The 21526-nt window shown below is 35.0% G+C and overlaps 1 protein-coding gene across 2 annotated transcripts in view; it reads right to left on the reverse strand.

Moving 5' to 3' along the window:
* Positions 1–21526, reverse strand: part of ATG5 (autophagy related 5) — a 129424-nt gene that overhangs the window by 6977 nt on the left and 100921 nt on the right. For both annotated transcript variants that reach the window (XM_040627584.1, XM_008704989.2), the window contains one exon: positions 11027–11144. In XM_040627584.1, the coding sequence (XP_040483518.1) occupies positions 11027–11144 (118 nt within the window). The remainder of the gene's footprint in view (positions 1–11026; positions 11145–21526) is intronic.

A 21526-nucleotide genomic window follows, 5' to 3' on the forward strand; every position in this document is an offset into this window, starting at 1 on the left:
TTTTTTTTTTTTTTTTTTTTTTTTTTTTTTTTTAAAGAGGAGAACATTCAGGTAGGGGGTTAAAAACTTCCAAAAACTTTATTATCCATCTAAAAATAAATCATTACTTGAGAACTGACAATATGTGAGGAATCTGCCTTTTAGAGATTTCTATTAGCAATGACTCAAATCTTCCCCATCTCGATCTACATTTTAGTCCTTATTTTTTTGCCAATTTTCAGTAAGGAATATGACATAAATGTCTTTAAAAATAGGTCAGCTGAGACTCTAGAGAGATGCGTGGGTTTCATTTTTACTTTTAATTAGTATACTAAATATGTGAAATCTCCTTGAATTTAAAGGAAGCTAAAGAAATGGATGGTATATCTTCAAAGGTAAATGCTTTAATCAGAAAATTTCAGTTTAATTAATTTTTTTAGCTCATACTTGTGAACATGGAATAGTAGAAATCTAAGGCTAAATGCTGTAACCATTGTGTTTAGCTTTGTGGTTTCACATTTATGTTTTATAATTCAGCAGAAAACAACTTGATTTGTTATCATGGAATGTGTGATGCTGAAGATAAAACTTTGGAAAAATACTTAATACTTCTGAAAAAGTTTTAAACAAATGAAGAGATGAGCTTTCGGATTACCACTAGTCTGAACAATTTTGTTCTGTCTGACAAATTCTTTAACCTCTGATATGTTCATTAGTAAACGCCAACTAATTGAATCCATCGACATGAAAAACCACAGGCAGAAATCTGAAGTGCATACATCATGCTGAAGGATTTTGACTCAGCCTCAGCAGTAATAGTCAGTGAGGTCAGGTCAAAGAGGGTTAAACCAAGCCAGGATATAGCCAAAGGAATACATCAAACGCTGATTTTAAAAGGGCAATTAATCTTAGACAGAAATGCTTCCTGGGGAATGAGATCTCAATCTTAAGAGCACACTACATGATGTAGCAGTAAAAATGAACATATACAAGCTTACAGAGCTTTTATCCTATGATCACAAACAGAAGGAGAGTGCTGTTTATCAGAGAAATACAAACCCATTTAAAAATACTTACATTAACTTCTTCCGGATCTATACTCACTTAGCAGTAGAGGTCTTAATGAACATATAATATCACAGTTAATATATGCCACATATCTCTTTCCATGCATAATTTTTATATTTTATATATTTTAAAAATTATTTCTGCCCCAAATATTCCCCGAGCCTTGGCTCTTAACGTTCTAAATAAGATTTTCAAAACATGTCTATGTTAATTTTTTCAAGGACTTTTGCTTATAATCTTTATATTTCTTAATGAGGAGGATATAAACCAAACTTTAAACCAAAAAAACCATAATTTACTAAATAATAAAAAGAAAATTGTATTAAATTAAAAGACTGTAAGACCATCTTAATAAACTGATTAAAAGCCTCCTGGTAATAATTAGATAAAAATGTGATAAAAGTTAGAAATTTAAACTTGTTCTTTTAAACTAAAAAAAACAAAATAAAACTTTGAAAATATAGCTTCAAATGTTTTTGATCTGCTTTCATAAAATGACCCAGTATAATTCTAGCTGAGTGTACTAGGGACCATTAATATTTGTCAAGTATGAATTACAGGATACTTCATTGTTTTATTTAAAATGTAAGCAATAATTACACTATTTATATATGGTCAGAGTGAGGTCTCACGGGACTGTTTTAATGAAGAGATGACTAGCTTTTAATCACCTGCATGTGTTATTATTTTGTTAAGGGAATTTTATTTTCTAGTGTTAAAGATGAAATATGGATTGTGCAAGTGTCTACACCCACTTTTTAAAAAGTCAGGTTAATTCATTTAACTTCTTGAGATTTAGATAAAGAACAATAGGTAAGAGGAAACCAGAGGCATCTTCTGACAGGTACAGTAACCTCATCCCCACTCAGGGAGAATAAGGAAAATTAACACTTTACAATTTCTTTGACTTCAGAAAAGACATACGTCAACGGACCAAGTAATTAACAGATTCTGTTATTACCAAGATTAGTCCGTACTGTCCATGTGCTGGGAAAAGCACAAAGATGGAGGGAGAGTGACACAGTCAAGGCAAAGAATTTCACTCATTTTAGTTTAGAATTTGATGGCAGGAAAGAAAACTGTATTATAATTACCAAGTTTAAACTGAGCCTAACAAATTGCTTCTGTCCAAACTTGAGTACAGATTTTTGCCCATGAGGGCTATATTTTTTAGCTTTTTGAACTCCCATTGTGAATGACACTACATCATTCTTTCACATAAAATCTGCATCCAGTGAGGGAGAGAGAACAATGAAGAGGAGAGAGAGTTAGGATGAGATTGAAAGGCCGAGTGACCAGTGACCCAGTCCGGCAAGCCAGACTCACAGTATCTCAGCACAGCTCTCAATGGGCCTTCAATGGTTACTTGCGAATTGCTAAAACTTCAAATAAATATGGGAACTACTGCTTACGGTCTTCAATGAAAAACTTTCACTAACAGCAACACTTTCAGAACCCCCTTGCCTTAAGATTTTTACATGAAATATATTTTAACAAGTGTATGACTGAGCTGACTGCAGTGATTAAGTAGATGCCCTAGCTTATTTCTTGCTTGTCAGAGCCAGATTTCTGGCATATTCTAATCATTTCTTAAAAAAAAAAAAAAAAAAAAGTAAAAATCAGTGGCATAGAACTCTTGCCATGATCTGATATATAAGCAGTTACAATATCGGTTTACATTTAAAGTTCATCATAAATCTATACCTTCTGTGCATACGTCAAATATCAAGTACCTGTCTCTGCAGAGTGGGATTATCAACAAATAAGAAAAAACTGCTTCTTTCTATTTTGTAAATTTCTTATTAGTTATTTGTAAAAAAAAAAAATTAACAAAACTGAAGGAAAGATGTTCATTATAAAACCTTGAAAAATATGATTATGAAATCTCACTTGAACAAATACTTTAAGCCCTACAACCATCCTATGAGGCTAGGAGCAGGAACTACCCTTATTTTATAGAATAAGAAACCTGGATCCATTAAAAAAAAAGAGAGAGAGAGAAAGAAAAAACAAACAACTAAATGATCTTCCAAATTAGTGTGAAGTTACAAAGGGATACTACAATGAAAACAAATTCTAAATGAGTGAAAAAAGAAGTACTGAAATTGTAAAGCCTATTACTCTTACTCCTAAACCCTCGCTCTGATGAAGTTTGGGGGTTTGTAGGTTTTAGGTTTCTGTGGCATGAATTTGAGAGAGAACTGAAATACCACCTCTTTTGGAGGGGGTCAGTGTCAGCATGCCTACAGAAGTGACGACTGTTGGCTCAAACCCCAAATCACAAGATATCAATCAACCAGCTTTAATTCTAACACTCAAAGGATCTGCCTCATACGAATAACAGGAGATTCAGATGTTTCTTTTCTCTAATTGCTCTGTCTGAAAAATATTATAGCATCAAACAGTTAATTCACTTTATAAACAACCTAATCTTGAAAAAAAGGTGAATGCAACATCTTCTACTTTTTTGTAAAAAACTGTTCTATTTCTCATAAAAATAAAGTAATATAACTTTTTAAAGATTTTATTTATTTGACAGAGAGAGTACAAGCAGGGGGAGTGGCAGAGGGAGCGGAAGAAGCAGATTCCCCACTAATCAAGGAGCCAGAAGTGGCGCTCATCCCAGGACTCAGGGATCATGACTGAGCTGAAGGCAGACACATAACCTTAACTAACTGAGCCACCCAGACACCCCTAAAGCAATACAATGTACTAACCAAGCAAACAGATCAATCACTTAGCTCCTCGGTGCTTTCCCCACATTTCTGACATCACTGAAAATTTTCTTCACATTAATGGGAAAGAGGTAGAAAAATCTGGCTAGTCTCTCACAGCAAAACAGAGTAGGGAAATTTTATTTTTTATTTTTATTATTATTTTTTTAAAGATTTTATTTATTCATTTGACAGAGAGAAAGACAGCTAGTGAGACAGGGAACACAAGCAGAGGGGAGTGGGAGAGGAAGAAGCAGGCTCCCCGCTGAGCAGGGAGCCTGATGTGGGGCTTGATCCCAGAACTCTGAGATCACGCCCTGAGCCGAAGGCAGACGCTTAACGACTGAGCCACCCAGGCGCCCCCAGGGTAGGGAAATTTTAGATGAGCATTTTAGACCGGGTATTACCCATAGCAACCAGCCCCTGGATAGCTGGTGAAGGATTCTACTTCTATAGTGCTCATGCGTTATGTCGAACCTGGTTTCTCCTTTTTATCTAATTTCTGCTTATCTTTTAAGACAGCTCAGTCTTCACTACCTCATCCAGAATAGATAAGAGCAATTCCAGGTGCTTCCTAATATTCTTTGCATATCTCCATTCCTGCACACACCACATCTGGGCATCTTTCTGCCCATTCCAACTATACCAAAGTTTCATAACAGCAGGAACTACGTCTCACACCTCTTACTGTCTCCAGTGCCAGAAGTCAGTATGACGCAAAGGAAATGACTGACAAAGAATAAAATCCACAACATCAAATGGAAACCAAAAGTTAAATGGCAGTCAGGAAGGGTCTCAAGGAGTAAATAAATTCCCAGGAAGCAGAGCAGAAATGGAAATGCGAAAAGCCAAGTGGCTACAGGGATTGTACTTGTGGGTAAGAGAGATGCTGGGAAACTTCACTGATTTGCCGTGGAGTGTAAGTCTTTCCCTACACATAGACTCTATGTGTACAACAGCATATATGAACTCAGGTTTCAACTAGCAAAACTGTGACAGAGGACTGATCACCTGGAACCCTGATATAAACTTATCACAGTGAAAATGGACATTTTTATCCTCGTAAGTCTAGCTTCCTAGGTTCTTCTATATTACATTAGAAAACTGGGAAATAAAATATGATTGGGCAAAGCTTGTAGGTGTTTTGTATTCTCTAAAGTAAAAGAATAAAAGCTATGTTCTTAAATTTTTGTTGTTGCTTTTTTGTAAGTTGTTTTTAATGAATAAAGAAAGAAGTATTTCGCTTCAGGTCTGGTACTGAAGCTTAGCTCTGAGTCACTGTAACTACAGCTGACACCACAAAAAAAATTTACCTGAGCTCACCTTTGGTTATTTCCTGTTACCTCTAATTTGGCTAACTCCTCTAGCCACTTACAAAACAAAACAAAAAAAGGAACACACAAAGCAGCTCATCATTAGTTACTCGAGAACAATGACCTAAAGCACGTCTTCATAAATATTAGTACATTCTACTTTCGTATGATGAAATAAGGCAAAATTCCTTCATGCATGAATCACTTGTTGTAAGTAGTAGACAATGGTGCCACATAACATTTATGAAGTACTTTCTCTTTTTATCATGTGATGACAGCCAGTTCTTATCCACACACACCCAATCTTAAAGTCTTTCGCTTTCAACTTAAGTCGGGTGCAGGTGTTTCAAAATGCTTCACATCTGACAATACCACAGGTGTACCGAACCAGACAGTAAACAGTTCTTCACTGAAACAGTGCCTTGATGTTTTGGATACTCCCCACGGATCCTGAAATGACAGTTATTTTCCAATATGATGTTACAAAAGGAAGAGGCAAATAAAAGTTTTTCCAAAGATAAGATAGTGGTGTTAGAAATGCAGCCTCCTCTGGTATGAAAGGTACTATCAAAAGTACCTCAAAAGTATAGGTGCTATTTCTATCATTTCAATGAAGCCTGTGTACAATATGTGTGTGTACTCTAATCAATGTAAGCACGTGACAGCTGGGAAGAAGTCTGTCACAAAGATATCCACCTATCACCTCCGTGATTGCCTAAACGGCAGATCTGTGGATTAGAGCCACAAGTGGCTACCTCACCGGCCCCCTTCAAAAAGAACGTAAGGGAAATCACATTGCCTATTCTCCGGTATGGATGTTCAGGTTGGGCAGGCTACAAATTTAGGAGAGAATAAAGAGCCTTTAAAAGAATCAAACGCTTCACAAATCTGTGTGTCATTACCGTGCAGGGCCACACTAATCTGGTGTGTATTGTGATCTGGGTGTAGGAATGGCAAACGAGCACGAACATACATTCTGACAGAGTGCGCCAGCTCAAAGCATGTGACTGCTTTTCATTTTCATGTCTGAATCTCATAGCCACCATTTTATAAGTTCAACAAGAAAGTGGGCAGAATTCTACAGAGGAACATTAAAAAGAACAAAATGGACAAAACAACAACAGTAGAAGTTCAGGTTCCTAAGATCATACCAGTAAATACCATAGGAGAGAAAGCAAGCTCAGATACTAAACATAAATCATATAATAAAGAGTTAGGAAAAAGCAAACATTTCAGAATGTTATTTTAAACTAAACAAAAAACTTAAAAGGTTCAAACCATGAAAATGAAAACAAATGGAAGCACGCTAAAGCAAAAAAACCAATAAACCAGGAGATGGAGATTTGAGTTCTAGACCTAGTTCTTCAACTAAGAAGCTAAGAGACCCTTAGCTACTCATCTAAGAAATCAAGGGACTGAACTAAATTAACTTTAAGGTTCTATAATTAAAGATTCTTTAAAGATGTCAAATATCAAATTAACACCCAACCAATTTCTTCCTGTTCTCCTTTAGGAAATTTCCCCTCATCACTCTGTGTCTTTGTTAATTTTGCTGCTGGCTGGGGCATACACCATTATAGAACAGTCTTCTTCCAAGGGTTTGAATTTCTTTGTGATGTCCTCACTCAGTAGGCAAGGATCTTATTTTTTTTTTTTTTTAAGATTTTATTTATTAGAGAGAGAGAGAGAGTGAGAACACACAAAAGCAGGGGGAGCAGCAGGCAGGGGGAGAGGAAGAAGCAGGCTGCCTGCTCCTGATGCAGGGCTTGATCCCAGGACCCCAGAACCATGACCTGAGCTGAAGGCAGACGCTTAACCAACTGAGCCACTGAGGCGCCCCAGGCAAGGATCTTATAAAGAAGTAAATTTTAAATGACATAAAATTTTTCAAAGTAGATTGTCAAAAATCATCTAAGAAAAGAACAGTAAAGGGGCACCTGGGTGGCTCAGTCAGTTAACTTTCCGACTCTTGATTTCGCTTCAGGTCATGATCTCATGGGTCCTGGTATCGAGCCCCATATCAGGCTCCATGCTGGGTGTGGGGCCTGCTTAAGATTCTCTTTCCCTCTCCCTCTGCCCCTCCCCCAGCCTCACTTTCTCTCTAAAAAAAAAAAGAAGAGTAAGATAGCCATTTCAATTGCTCTTTTTTTTTTTTAAACTGAAGTAGGTATTATATGAGTTTCAGGTGTACAACACAGTGATTCAACATTTATATACATTATGAAATGATCACCACCATTAAGTCTAGGTACCATCTGTCACCATATAAAGTAATTTCAATTACTCTTAGTTAATAAAAGCATTTTTTCAGTGTTCTTTAAAATACTACAAAGTACTAAAAAAGAATGAAAAATACAGTACAGAGAAATTAACTGAAAGCCAATGCTTGCAAATGGGACAGGTATGAAGTGTATGAGTCCAATTTCTGTTAGCAGTAAAAAATGATTAATATCTTAATTATACTTCAAATGGAAAAACTAATCTATATTCCCAAATCCTCAAGAATGTGACAAAATAGACATTAAACAGATTTAAAAAGAAAACAAACAAAAAACCAACCCTTATGGCATGGAAAAAATGAAATGGAACGGTAAGATTATTCCTGAATCAATAAAAGTTACTGGGGGTTTCTCAGTGAAAATTTCTGTAACCTTAGTTCAAAAATAAAAGTTTACTTAAAAAGCTCTATAAGGAGATACAGGAAAATGGCAATACTGATTGTCCCTGGAAAGGGAAACTGAATTAGGGTTTGGTAGATATAGGTAAGGTGAGAGAGTTTTCAATAAATTCCTTTATATACTTTCTGATTTTGGAATAATATAAATAAAAATTTTTAAATTATTTAACTGAAGATAATACATAAAAAAACTTTAATAGGGCCTCATCAAAATTAAACATTTTTACTTTTCAAAAGAAAATTAAGACATGTCATAGACTAGGAGAAAATAATAGCAAATCATATGTCTGATAAAGACTTGTATCCTGGGGTGCCTGGCTGGCTCAGTCAAAAGAGCGAGCGAATCTTGATCTCAGGGTGGTGAGTTTGAGCCTCATGTTGGGTGTAGAGATTACTTAAATAAATACAACTTAAAAAGAAAAAAAGACTTGTATCGAGAAAATACAAATAACTCTCGAAACTCAGTAGTAAGATGAAAACTCCATGAAAAAATGAGAAAGGCATCTGAACAGACATTTCACCAAATATACCTACAAATAACAAAAAGTATATGAAAACATACTCAACATCATTAGTCGTTAGGGAAATAAAAAATAAAACCAAGAGATACCACCACACAACCACTAGGATAGCTGTAATAAAACAAAAAACGTATGTTGCCAAGGATGCAAAGCTGGCAGGACTGTAAAATGACGCAGCCACTTTGCCAAAGTTTAGCAGTTTCTTAAAAACTTGAACACAAACCTACCATAAGACCTAGCAACTCCATTTCCAGGAAACCGCTCAAGAAAAATGTAAACGTATGTCCACATAAAAACCTGTATGCAAATGTTCGTAGAAGCATTATACATAAAAGTGAAAAGCTGGAAACAATCCAAATACCCATCGGTCAGTGAATGAACAAAATATATACCCAACTGATTACTATTCAGTAATAAAAAGGAACAAACTACTGATACATGCTACAATATGGATGAAACCCAAAAACATTACACTAAGTGAAAAAACCAGTTGCAATTTCATACAATTGCATTTATGCAAAATATCCAGAAGAGGTAAATTACAGAGACAGAAAGCACACCACTAGCTGTCTACAACTGACAGTAGGAGCAGAGATTAGCTGCAAACAAGCACAGGGGAATTTTTGAAGTGGTAGAAATGTTTTAAAACTAGATTATGGTGATAGTTGCACAACTTACAAATTTATTAAAACTAAAAATTGAAGTACCAAAAACTTATTTAACTGAAACTCTTACTGAAAACTAAAATTACACAGCAATACAGATAGACTACAATTTCTCCTATGGTATTATAATCAACTTAATGTTAACTATGCCATGATTTAACGATCCTAAATACTGTCAGGTAATGACACAAGGAAAGAATTCAGTACGTGAAATACTGAGCAAACGTTTTTACCCTAGCATGAGAGATATGAAGATATGTAAGACACCATCAAAAACCTTGCCTATGGAGTCTAGTAGAGCACAGTGGTGACAAATGATACAGTAAGACCTTATACAGTAATATTGATAACCTCTTAAACCAATGCAACTTGTTTAATTTCAACAATTTTGAATAGCAGTCAGTGATCTTTTTCATTAATCCTTGCTGGTACTGGTTCTGATGGTATTTGAGATGCCCCCCTCCACTCCTCCTACTGAGCATTTGTGCACACTAGAAGAGCTAGACACAGGAATGCCAGAAAAGGCAAGCACATCTGATTAAGGGAAATAGTTACAGTCATAAACCAAAGGACCTATTTTGAGTTCCATATTCTTTGTTTAGTCATTTAGGCTGAAATATCAGCATTCTCCTAGTCCCACTTTGTTTCCAATTATGGTTGTTAGGCAAACTATTTCTTTAGACACTACATGTTTGTTTTGTTTTGTTTTTAAAGATTTTATTTATTTATTTGACAGAGAGAGACAACCAGCGAGAGAGGGAACACAAGCAGGGGGACTGGGAGAGGAAGAAGCAGGCTCCTAGCAGAGGAGCCTGATGTGGGGCTCAATCCCAGAACACCGGGATCACGCCCTGAGCTGAAGGCAGACGCTTAACGACTACGCCACCCAGGCGCCCCACACACTATATGCTTTTTGAACTGTATGATACAGTTAGTCACATAAGTAATAATACAATCACCCCAACTTAGAATATGTTAATAAGAAACATACCATTATCTACTGAAGTTATATTGTTATAGTAATATTAATATATTTATTAATGCCTAACCTCTTTCCATAAAGGATATAAAGTAGCAAGTTAAAAATTTCTCTATATAATAAATACAAGTCTGTACAACATATTAACAAATATAGTAACATTCCACTGAAATTTCCCCAATTGCTTGGTAACCAACAGAACTCTGATTGCATCATTCAGTAATAGGGTGATGATCAAATTACAGTACATCGATATGAAGGACCATAGTGCTGCTATTTAAAAAAACAGCTTTAAAGAATTCTTCTTGACTAAAACTATGCTCATGTTGTGTTAGGTGAAAGATGCAGCAGGACATACAATTTTATAAATACATATATACTCCTCTTAAATACACAAGTGTCTATATGCATGTGTGTGTCAATTGTGGTCTCTATGAGTTAGGGGATGATAGCATTTTTTTTCTTTTATTATTCTCTGCATTTTCTTTGTGTTCCTTATATTGCAATTAATAAAACAGAATTCAGCAATTTTTATATTTTTCCGTTGCCTACAAGAAATTAATTTTAACCTAAACTACAAAATGAGGACTATGAAATAGGGTAAGTTCTTAATTGCACATGGGAAATGTCAATGCCTAAGAGAACAATGCTGAAACATTAGGAAGTGGTAGAAAATTCAAAGAAAATACTTATCTATTATTTAGTATTTTGAACTTTAAAATATCAACCAAAGGAAAGAAAATTTTTTTTACCATCTCTTATTCCTTTAGAATGAAGAGACACAATGCAAAATGTAAAACAGTATTTACCAGAACTGAACCCACAAATGAAAGACCCAGGGCACCAGAGATGTGGTAAGAGAGTAATTAAAAAGCAGTATTATTTTATTTTGCCAAAGAGAGTCAATTCCTTAATTTGTTAGTGTCAATTTATAAAATAATAAATTAAACATTAAATGCTTCTGTTTCAAAAGACTGTTCCCTACGAGATAATGAAAATATTTTCCTAAAGTAACCAGTAAATGTTATTTATAAATGCAGAATGCTTATGTTACACTTCAGTTAACAAAAAGAAATGAAAGAACTGTTTTAATGTTGCTGACTGTATTACCTTCAGGAGCAATTGCAGAAGGACAAACTTCTTTGAGGAGATCGCCCAGTGTATGCAATTGTCCATCTGCAGCCACAGGACGAAAAAGCTTCTGAATGAAAGGTCGTTCAGTTGTTGTCTATTTGGAAAATGAAAAAAGAATTCCAACAATTAAGTCTTTGTTGCTGTGAATTACAAATTAATAGATCAGAAATTTAAAGCTGGCATCAGATGCCTCCGGAGATAGTGTAATCAGAAGCATATACAATATCACGAATGTGGTAACAGTACCAAAAATGCTTAACATAAAATCAAGTAAATCTAATCATGAGAAGCAATCAGACAAATCCAAAATGTGTGACATTCTAAAGACAACTGGCCAAAAAAGGAGAGAAAAGAAAACACAAGACAACTGGCTTCAACTCTTCAAATAAGTCAAAGGAAGAACAAAACAATATAAAAAGATTAAAAAGGATCGGTGAGATATAACAACTAAATACAAAAATAAATCTTGACTGAATACTGGGTGGGAGGGAAAAATCAGCTATAAAAGACATTTCTGGAATAACTGGGGAAATGCATAATGAACATTAGATAATATTACTGAATTAACGTCAAATTCTTAATGATTATAAGGACAATATCCTTTAAGAAATTCACGCTTACATATTTGGGGATGAGGGGCTATGCTGTCTGAAACATACCTTCAAACGGTTGAGTGAGCACAAGCACACCTGAGTATAAATGTGGGAAAATGTTAACTACTGGTGAATCTAGGTGAACGGTATACAGTCTTAGTTGTTTTATTATTTTAATTTTTCTATACATTTGAAAATTTTCAAGAAACAGACTTATAAATAGAGAACAAACTGACGGTTGCCAGAGGCGAGGAAAGTGGGAGAATGGGAAAAGTGGAAGAATGGGAAAAGTGGGTGAAGGGGCGTGGGAGATCCAGGCTTCCAGTTAGGGAATGAATAAGTCACAAGGATAAAAGGTACAGCACAGGGAATACAGTCAATGGTACTGTAATAGCGTTGTGTGGGGACAGATGGTAACCACATTTGTGGTGAACACAGCATAATGTAGAGAGTTGTCATATCATTATGTTGTACACCTGAAATTAATGTTAATGGTGTATATCAACTATATTCAAAAAATTAAAAAGAAAAATAAATCAGAATCCAAAAAAAATTTTCAAAATACCAGATATAGCATTTCCTCTGACAACTATTATTAGCAGTATGTCATAATTTACTGCTAATAATTTCAACGTACTGCCCACTTTTAAAATTCAGTTTCATTTATAGGAGCATGACAATGATGAGGAAAGCCTCATGACACACAGTGCAGAGGCCCTGAAATCAGCCACTGTATGAACAGCACGATCACTTATGCACTCTTATGATTTTGCATCTAGTTTCTTTGGAAAATTGGGACATTCTGTATCTCTTCAGTTTGTTGTGGAAAAGAGTGAAGAACTATGCCAAGCACACAGAAAGAGACAGAGAGAGAGAGAGAGAGAGAGAGAGAGAGAGAGAGGGAGAGAGAATGAATGAATGAATGTTAAAGATAATAAACACCCTGTCCCCAACTGTTATTTTAAGATGTTAAGTTTTTATATTTAAGTCTCCATGGATAAAAAATCATAAAAACATACAAGAAGAGAACAATGCCATATATTTTATAAGAATACTTGATAAGTAAATATACTCATATATTCATTTTTACATGTAGTATTTACATACAGTATTTTAAAAAATTTTTACATATTTTTCATATATTTTCATATAGTGCTTTATGATAAAATGATTTCAAATACCTAACCATTAAAGACAAGTTTGCTTCTTTTTTAATCACAGAGGTACACCTCGATTTCTTCAATATTACTATTATAGATTTTGTATAAAAAATAATCTGCTTTTAATATGGACATAAACTAAAATGTAAGAAAAATAGACATGATTACAAGCTTGTGAGCTACCTTTCCCCAGCTTTTTTTTTTTGTTTCTTTTACAGTAGATTTCACACCGACAATGGAGCCTAACGCCAGTATCAAACTCAGGACCCTGAGATCAAGACCTGAGCTGAGATCAACAGTTGGGACGCTTAGCTGACTGAGCTACCCAGGCCCCCCTACCTTTCCCAGCTTTATACTATATATTCAGTGGACACATAAATAAATGTTAAAAATAGTATTCCAATAATAGTTAAGTATCTGTGTAAAAAAGCCTTGATAACTTGATAAAATCTTGATCATTAATATGCATTGAATATAAAGCAATTCATTTCACTAATTGAACTCTATGGATTTTTTTAAAAAGTATGACTGATATCCTTCAATTTAGGAAGTTCATACATTTCACACAAGATGAAACAGAACGATGTGATGCACAATCAAGGATTAACTATGTGACGACAATAAGGGCTCGGGGAGTTCAGAGAAGAAATAAATGAATAGAGGACCGTAGTAATAATTTAAAATAGCCACCACCCACTTACGGTTTTCTATCTTCCAGGCAATGAAGAGGCTTTTAAGACTTTTTAGCAAAGGAAGTGACGCGATGAAAGAGGCTTTTCTGAAAGCTAATGGAAAGCAGCACTGTGTACGAGGACTTGGTTAAGAGGTAACATCAGGAAGACGAGTGAGAGGCTGTCTGAATAATGCAAGCCTACGTGATGACAACTGGGGTTGGGGCAGAGGAAAAGGAGGGTCAGGACTATACGCCCAATTAAAAAAAAATAAAGTGTATCATGCATAGTCTGATCTGAAAACACTAAGATTTTCAGCAAAGTCAAAAAATTTTTTTTCAAGATTTATTCACTCCCTACTTAGTGACAAAACTGTGAGGTGAATAGCTATAATAATACATATTATAACAACCTGAAAGCGATAGGCTAAAAAGGCCGCAAGTGGGCTTAGCTAGATATCAAAAACCAGAAAGTGTCCTTCACTCCTATTCCTAGAAAAATGGCCTATAATTTCTCTGTAGCTCTCTTTTTTCTACTCTCCCAAATCTGAGCAGTGATAATAAAGGTATAACTTCAACAACCTTTATAATGATGTTATTTGCTTGGGTGGAGGAGAAAAGGCCTTGTAGTATTAACATATTCTAAGTTCTGTGGAACAGTAACCAAAAAAACTCTCATCAAAGTGCTGTTTCTCATGTAACAACAACCTTACTTTAAAAGAACAATTACCCAAATGCCTCAATCAAAAATGTAATAAACATCTTCTATTTAATATTTATCAGACTACCTTTATATTCTTATTAAAATTTAGTATTCTAGAAAAGAGCAGTTAAGTGTCTGAGTAAGTTACACCAAAGATTATGAAAACGACTCAATTTTGGGAGTTACTGCCCCTTAAAACAAAAGCCCTTCACAGATGGATCATGCATTCAAGTACTGGACAGAGGTTCAGAAGGGCAATGAGAATGGAGGGTAGATTCATGCAAACTTCTTGGCAGATCTCATTAAACCTAAGCTGAAGTTCTGCAGACAAGACTAATATGCTAGAAGTATTTAAAAGCTATCTTCCTCTTGAATATATCAAGAATTTTAAAGATAGAAAAAACTTTACGAACATGAATTCCGCAAACTCTGATTTAGTATACATGAAACTGGACAATACTAACAATATCCATGTAATCTGAATCTTAGCCTGACAGACAAGAAAGCTGCTCCAACAGTAACATAAGACAATACTTAATCTAGCCATTTCTTTGTGAGTATGCAAACTATTTTCAGTGACTTCCAAGAGGTAGTATTGCTCTCTCATAAGAAATAGTATGACTTCATAAACTCATCTTTGAAACTGCCCTTGCTACTTTAACAAATATGTTACTCATTTCTTAAATACACCAAATAGAACATAAAATTGGGGTGCTACTGGCTGGCTGCTCCTCATCCCTCCTCTTCTCATGTACCCTCACCAATGAAACAATAACTTTTCCTGTATGGAAATGTTATGTGGTTGATTTTGCCTTGTAGATACATGGAACAGAGGCAAAGGAATCAAATTTATAAAAATGTTAAATCTGTAAAAGTTTAGTGAATCTTATACATTTTCTTAAAGTGACAGTTCAAGAGTTACCCTCAAATTCTTAAAGATGATGTGTGTTACAACTATTGTGTAAACTGGAAGCTAATCCTATTATTAATCTTCTATCTAAGAAATAAGAGACAGGGAAAAGGTTTATTTCCAACACAGCCAAACAGGTTAACCAAACAGGTTAACATTAAAGCTGATAAAACAAGAAATGCCGACTTATTATGTTAGGCTGAAAGATAAGACAATGTATGGACTTTAAGAGTAAAAGGGACAATGGATATATCATTAAGACCAAGTTTGATTCTTATGAGTTCATAAAGTACGTACTGCAACAAAAATGCGAGGCAGTTGTTGAAGAGCACAGGCTTTGGAGCCAGAAAGAACTGGCTTTAAGTCCAGGTTCTGTCATTTATTACAGACCCATTGGCACAGTTACCCAACTTTCTTGTGCCTCAGTTTCCTCAACTATAAAACAGGAATTATATATATGTACACATATATGCACAGGCATAAACGGACATAATATCTAAATTGTAGAGTTTCTGAAATAATAAAATACAAGCACAGCACAATCATGGTACATATGACCACCTAAATACACATCCTAAGACATGATCAACAGTTTTAGTTTTATCCCAGTTTAGCAGACTTAAGTTTATTCAAATCTTATTTTCTCTTAAGTTCAATTGTCTGGATGCTAAATCATGAAATTCAGCTTAAAGGAAATACTGATACACTGGACATCATGAAAATAATAATAATAAAAAAAACCCCTTTTGTTCTGTTAAAGATCCTAAGAAGATGAAAAGACAAGCCATAGACTGGGAGAGAATATCTGTAACCTCAGTTCCAATAAAGTTCTTATTTCTAGAACACATAAAGAACTCTAAAATTGCAACAGTAAAAAAAGCAAAGAATTCAACTAGATAATGGGCAAAAGACAGACATTTTACCAACGAGGATATAAAGACAGCCAAAAAAGCACATGAAAAGATGTTTGACACATCATTAGCCATTAAGGAAATGCAAATTGCCATACCCCAATGCATTACTACACACCTACAAAAATGTCTAAAATAAAATGCTGGTGAGCACGTGGAGACACTAGATCACTCATACGTTGCTGGTGAAAATGTAAAATGGTAAAGGCCCCTCTGGAAAAGACTGTGGTAGTTTCTTACAAAACCAAACATGTATCTACCATATGACTCAGCAATTATACACTTGGGTATTCCCAGAGAAATGCAAACTTAGGTTCTCAAAAAGCTCATACATAAATGTTCATAGCAGCTTTACTTGTAATACCACCAAACTGGAAATAATCCCAATGTCCTTCAGCAGGTGAATGGTTAAACTATCTATGGTATATCTATACCATGGAATTCTACTCAGCAGTAATAATAATAATAAATTATTATAATAATGAACAACCCTATTAATATATGGAATAACTTGTATGGAACTCAAGGGAGTTATGCTGCATGGAAAGAGCCAATGTCAAACATACATACTGTATGATTCCATTTATATAACATTAGTAAAATGATAAAATTTCAGAAATGAGAACAAATTCATGGTTGTCAGAGGTTAGGGAGAGGAAGAAGTTAGGTAGGTGTCTGTGGCTATAAAAGGGTAGCCCCGGGGCACCTGGGTGGCTCAGTCGGTTAAGCAGCAGCCTTCAGCTCAGGTCATGATCCCAGGGTCCTGGGATAGAGCCCTGCATTGGATTCCCTGCTCAGTGCGGAGCCTGCTTCTGCTCCCCTCCCCCTCCCTCTTTTTCTCTCTGTCTTAAATAATAAAATCTTAAAAAAAAAAAAAAAGGGTAGTCCAAGGAATGTTTGTGTTGGAACAAAACTAATGGAATATGAACAAGGTTTGTGGGTTGTATCAATGTCAGTTTCCTGGTTATGATATTATATTATAGTTATACAAGATGTCAAGAATGGAGGAAACCAAGTGAAGGGTATAAAGATCTTTCTGTATTATTTCTTAAAACTGCATGTGAAGATTATACATGTTAAACTGATGTAAAGCATTTAGAACAATGACTAGCACATAGTAAATGCTCAATAAGTGCTGTTAATGTTCTCATCAAATGTGACCTGACACTCAATAGAAATGTACTGAATACAAATATGTATTTTGTATTGAGTCATAAAACAAAACATGCAGGATTATAAGAAGATATACTAATCTCACAGCCATCCTGTCACTACATGGCATTACCGATATTTTACTGTTTTGGTCATATATGTTGTATTAACATATAATATGAATTAGAAATGTTGGTTTTGTCAAAAATTACAATTTACAGCTAGAAGGGTACACACCTGGCTCACTGACCATGGAGTCAATGACCATAAAGAGGAGGAAGAATCCCATCAGATAGTAAAAGGAGATTCTATTCACTGAAACAAAATGAGACTAAAAGTTACGAAAGAGAAAAACAAAAATTCAGCAAGGATACAACCTAAAAGATGCTCACTAGGTGCACGATAATTCACTGGGTTGTGAACCTTAAAAATGGCCTTCAGTAAAAGTCAGGAAGGTGGGAAGGAGTACGGGGTTAGGGGTCTCCCGCTGAAACAGCAGGCAGAATCTGATGATGACAAAGGACCTGGTTGTTATAAAAGCTTGCACAGAATCAAGGATGCCTGCGTGGCTCAGTCAGTTAAGCGTCTGACTCTTGTCTTGGCTCAGGTCATCATCTCAGGGTCCTGAGGTTGAGCCCTGTGTTGGGCTCCTCGCTCAGCGGGGCATCTGCTTGAGATTCTCTTTCCCTCTCCCTCTGTCCCTTCCCCCGCTTGTGCACGCACGCTCTCTCTCTCTCTCTCAAATATATAAGTAAATCTTAAAAAAAAAAAAAATGCTTGGACAGAATCATCCTAGTAGTAGTATCTAGGTTCAGGATCTCCAACCACTGACCTGAAACCCTGTAAAGTGATCATTTGCTCCGGTGAGCCTTAGATGGGTATTCTTAAACAAGTATTTTATTTATACTTTATATATGTTGCATTTCCCCAGGTGTAACAAGTTTCTACGTCATTAGCTACTTTGTGTGTATACTTTGTAAGTTCTCAGAAATAGGATGATTAATCATTCACTACATTTATAATTTTTTTGATTTATAAGAGTTCTGTAAGTATAGCAGAGGGTTTCATTTGTTAGATATGTAGGTATTTTTTTAAAAATCAGCTATACTGAACTTAACAAATTAGCAAAGTCTATGTGTTGATTAACAAAGAATATAATTTGATTTGTTTCAATAGCCATATAAATAGTTCTAAGTCTTTTAGAAGAACTGAATCTGAAGGAGGATAAATTAGATAAATAGTAAGAAGTAAAAAGGATTGCTCTCATTTGTATATAAAAATTACTATATTTATAACCAGCATAAATTAAACTGAAAGACATTATAAAAACTAGATTTTACCATTTAAAACTCCAACATAACACAAATAACTGTATGTCATCCACGCACAGAAGCTACCTCCAATATCAAAAAGCTCACCAACAAAATCAGTGTACTTTCATTTGACACACAATTTTAAAGTATGAACTAAATTTAATAATTTGAAAAGCTTTACATGATAAGCAGTGAAAGTTCATTGTTACCAAGATGGTAACAATGATGAAGACTGATGTAACTTTTCTTATAGATTCCGAGGTAAAAACAACAACAAAAAACCAAATCCACAATACCATACTTCACAGAATCACACAGTCACTGATACTCCATTAACAGCAGTGACAGGCATTACAAAGATAAACTGCAATGAAGAATACTGTACTTATTTCCTGCCTATGTTTAAAAAAACTGAGAATGCTTATACCAAAGCATGTGTATAGTGACGACAAAAACTATTAACACATGTAGTTTGAATAAAATTATCCCAATAGCAGTACCCACATACAGGACCTCTGACTAATGACCAGAGAGGGCAGGGGGTAAATTACGTCAGAAATCTTTACTCATTAAACATTTACTGAGTACTTACTTACTAGGGCACTGCTGTTGGTAGAAACAAAATGAATAAAGTACACATAAATAATTGTAATACAGTGTTAAATGGTAACAGAAATATGTACAAAGTGCTATAAGAGAAAATTTAAAAGCCTGAGCACAAAATTTAACTGCACTTTTTGGGCAGCTAGAACCAAACAAAAATAAAAACGAAAAAGCTGTAACTGGTTCCGTGATTTCATCTTCTAAGAGTGGAAGATATACACCAGTAGGTACAAAGGTAGAATTTAAGGTATGAAAACAGTAGGGAGTTTCAAAAGAGGATGCAAACAAAGGAGGGAATATAGAAGGTTCTAAAGTTTCCAATTTGAAATACATAGTATTTTTTTAAATAGAGAAAGAGATAAAGCCATTTCAGGCAAAGCGCAGTATCAATCCTTTCTTTCACATGTCCCTCCTCACTAAAGGATTCAGAGAGCAGCTGCCCCGTATAATGATACCTGTGAGAAATGAGTGAATGGGGGGACAAAAGCGGGCTAGAGCATCTAGAGCTTGGAATGCCAAATGTAGTGAAATTAACAAAGCCTTGGTGGAGTCCCAACTCACAACATGACTGACTGTATACCTTGGGCAAATTACACCAATCTTCGGCAGTCTGTTTCTGAATTTGAAAAATGGCAATAATATGTATCTTTGAATGACTGCCATGATAATTAAATAAGATGAGACACATAAAACACCTACTACAACAGGTGCTTAACAAGAATTGATTTTCATTCCTCCCTTTTAAACCACTGATAACTGTGGAATCAAAGAAAGGTAACATCAGTCCTCACAGAATCAGTAACAGAGAAAATGAAAAATAATTGGTATTCAAGCATCAGTTCCCTTTGAAATCTCGTTAATTAGAATAAATATGTGGCAGAAAGAAAAAGAAAACAGGGGTTTACACAGGATATGCTGCCAGATATTACCAACAATGACACATGATACGTGCTTCAAACTGTCACATGCATATTTGGCCTAAGATATATTCATGCATGTCAAATTTTGTATCACAAGCTTTACAAAAGAAGCCTCATATTAAAATTAGCTTAAGAATATACACAATTATAATACTTCATTAAGTAAAAAGAACAGACCATTTTCAAATGAATGCTTTTAGACCTTTGGGGGGGGGGGGGGGGGAGGCAAGGAGAGGAGCTGGTGGGGAGTGTGGGGGAAGTCTGTGCTACTTAATCAGACTACTTTTATCTTCTATGTAGGGATGTAGAAGACCTGAAAATAAGCACTTTCTGTAGCTATGATACCAGAGTACTGAAGTCCACTTTTAATATTCCCAACACTAAAAAATAATAATTAACATTTGAAAAGCTGTCATTATTATAGTCAAGGACACTTAATCGTCAAAGAAGTAGTATCTTAATTGAGACTATGATTAAATGAAAGCACTCATCAGAATTATATCCATACATCTGGTTTGAAGTTTGTGTTTTGTGTTATTTAAATTGTTATATTTATTATAATTCTGTCTAGACAATGCCAAATATATTTTGTCACATAAATAGTTAAGGCAAATATTCTTCAAATACAGGTAACAGTTTGTGTCTTCCTCATATCCATTCCCTGAATAAAATGTGTTAGAGGGAAGCACCGTCTTACTCAAGATTGAGATCAATTGAATGCTACATAAAAGTTGATTTATAAAACAAGTTATGGCTTTTAAATTTTTTATATGAAATTATCAGTAAAGTGGCCAAATGAGAAGCTTCCTACAAAAGTGCTAGGATTGATGTTTTTAGTAATAATTATCTTACTTCTTCTAAAGTTTCTTCCAAAAGATTTGAAAACCATACCAAGAGAATCATAGTTTAAATTTTATGATCTATATGAGCTTTAAAATATCTTTGTGAATTTTACCCAAATCCACACTAAAAAGGTGCAAACAAGAGTGATGCAATTAATAAACTGTTTTCTACTGAAGAATAAAAGGGCACTTTTATGTATAGACTATTTCTATCTTTATGGTATACTTATGTACAATAATTAGGCAGCACTTTTAATTTGTGTAAATAAAGAAATCAAAGTAGCAAGAAAAAACATTTGAGTAAAAGAGGTTGTACTGACCACAGAACTGAAATTCTGCTCTCTCGATGCTCAGTTAAGAGTCTTATCCACTAGAAAAGTCCTTCTAACCCTGGGCCAGGAGCTAGTGAAGCTCTACAAAGATCCTTAGCCCTCTTAGCGTGGTCTGTGGCTTTTCCAGTGCTGCTAAATAAAGTTTATAACGTGGGAACATGGAAAATTATGTTTCTGACACAAATAATTTTAAAAATTCATCGCACTGAAGTATCATCAAAAGTAGATTTCGCAGGAGTGCCTGGCTGGCTCAGTCAGTACAGCGTACGACTCTTGATCTTGGGGTTGTGAATTCAAGCCCCACGCTGGGTAAAGAGTTTACTTTAAAAAAAAAAAAGCAGATTTCATAAATTTTGGTGATTTTTTT

The sequence above is a fragment of the Ursus maritimus genome, unplaced genomic scaffold (assembly GCF_017311325.1).
Source record: "Ursus maritimus isolate PB19 unplaced genomic scaffold, ASM1731132v1 scaffold_13, whole genome shotgun sequence".
NCBI lineage: Eukaryota > Metazoa > Chordata > Mammalia > Carnivora > Ursidae > Ursus > Ursus maritimus.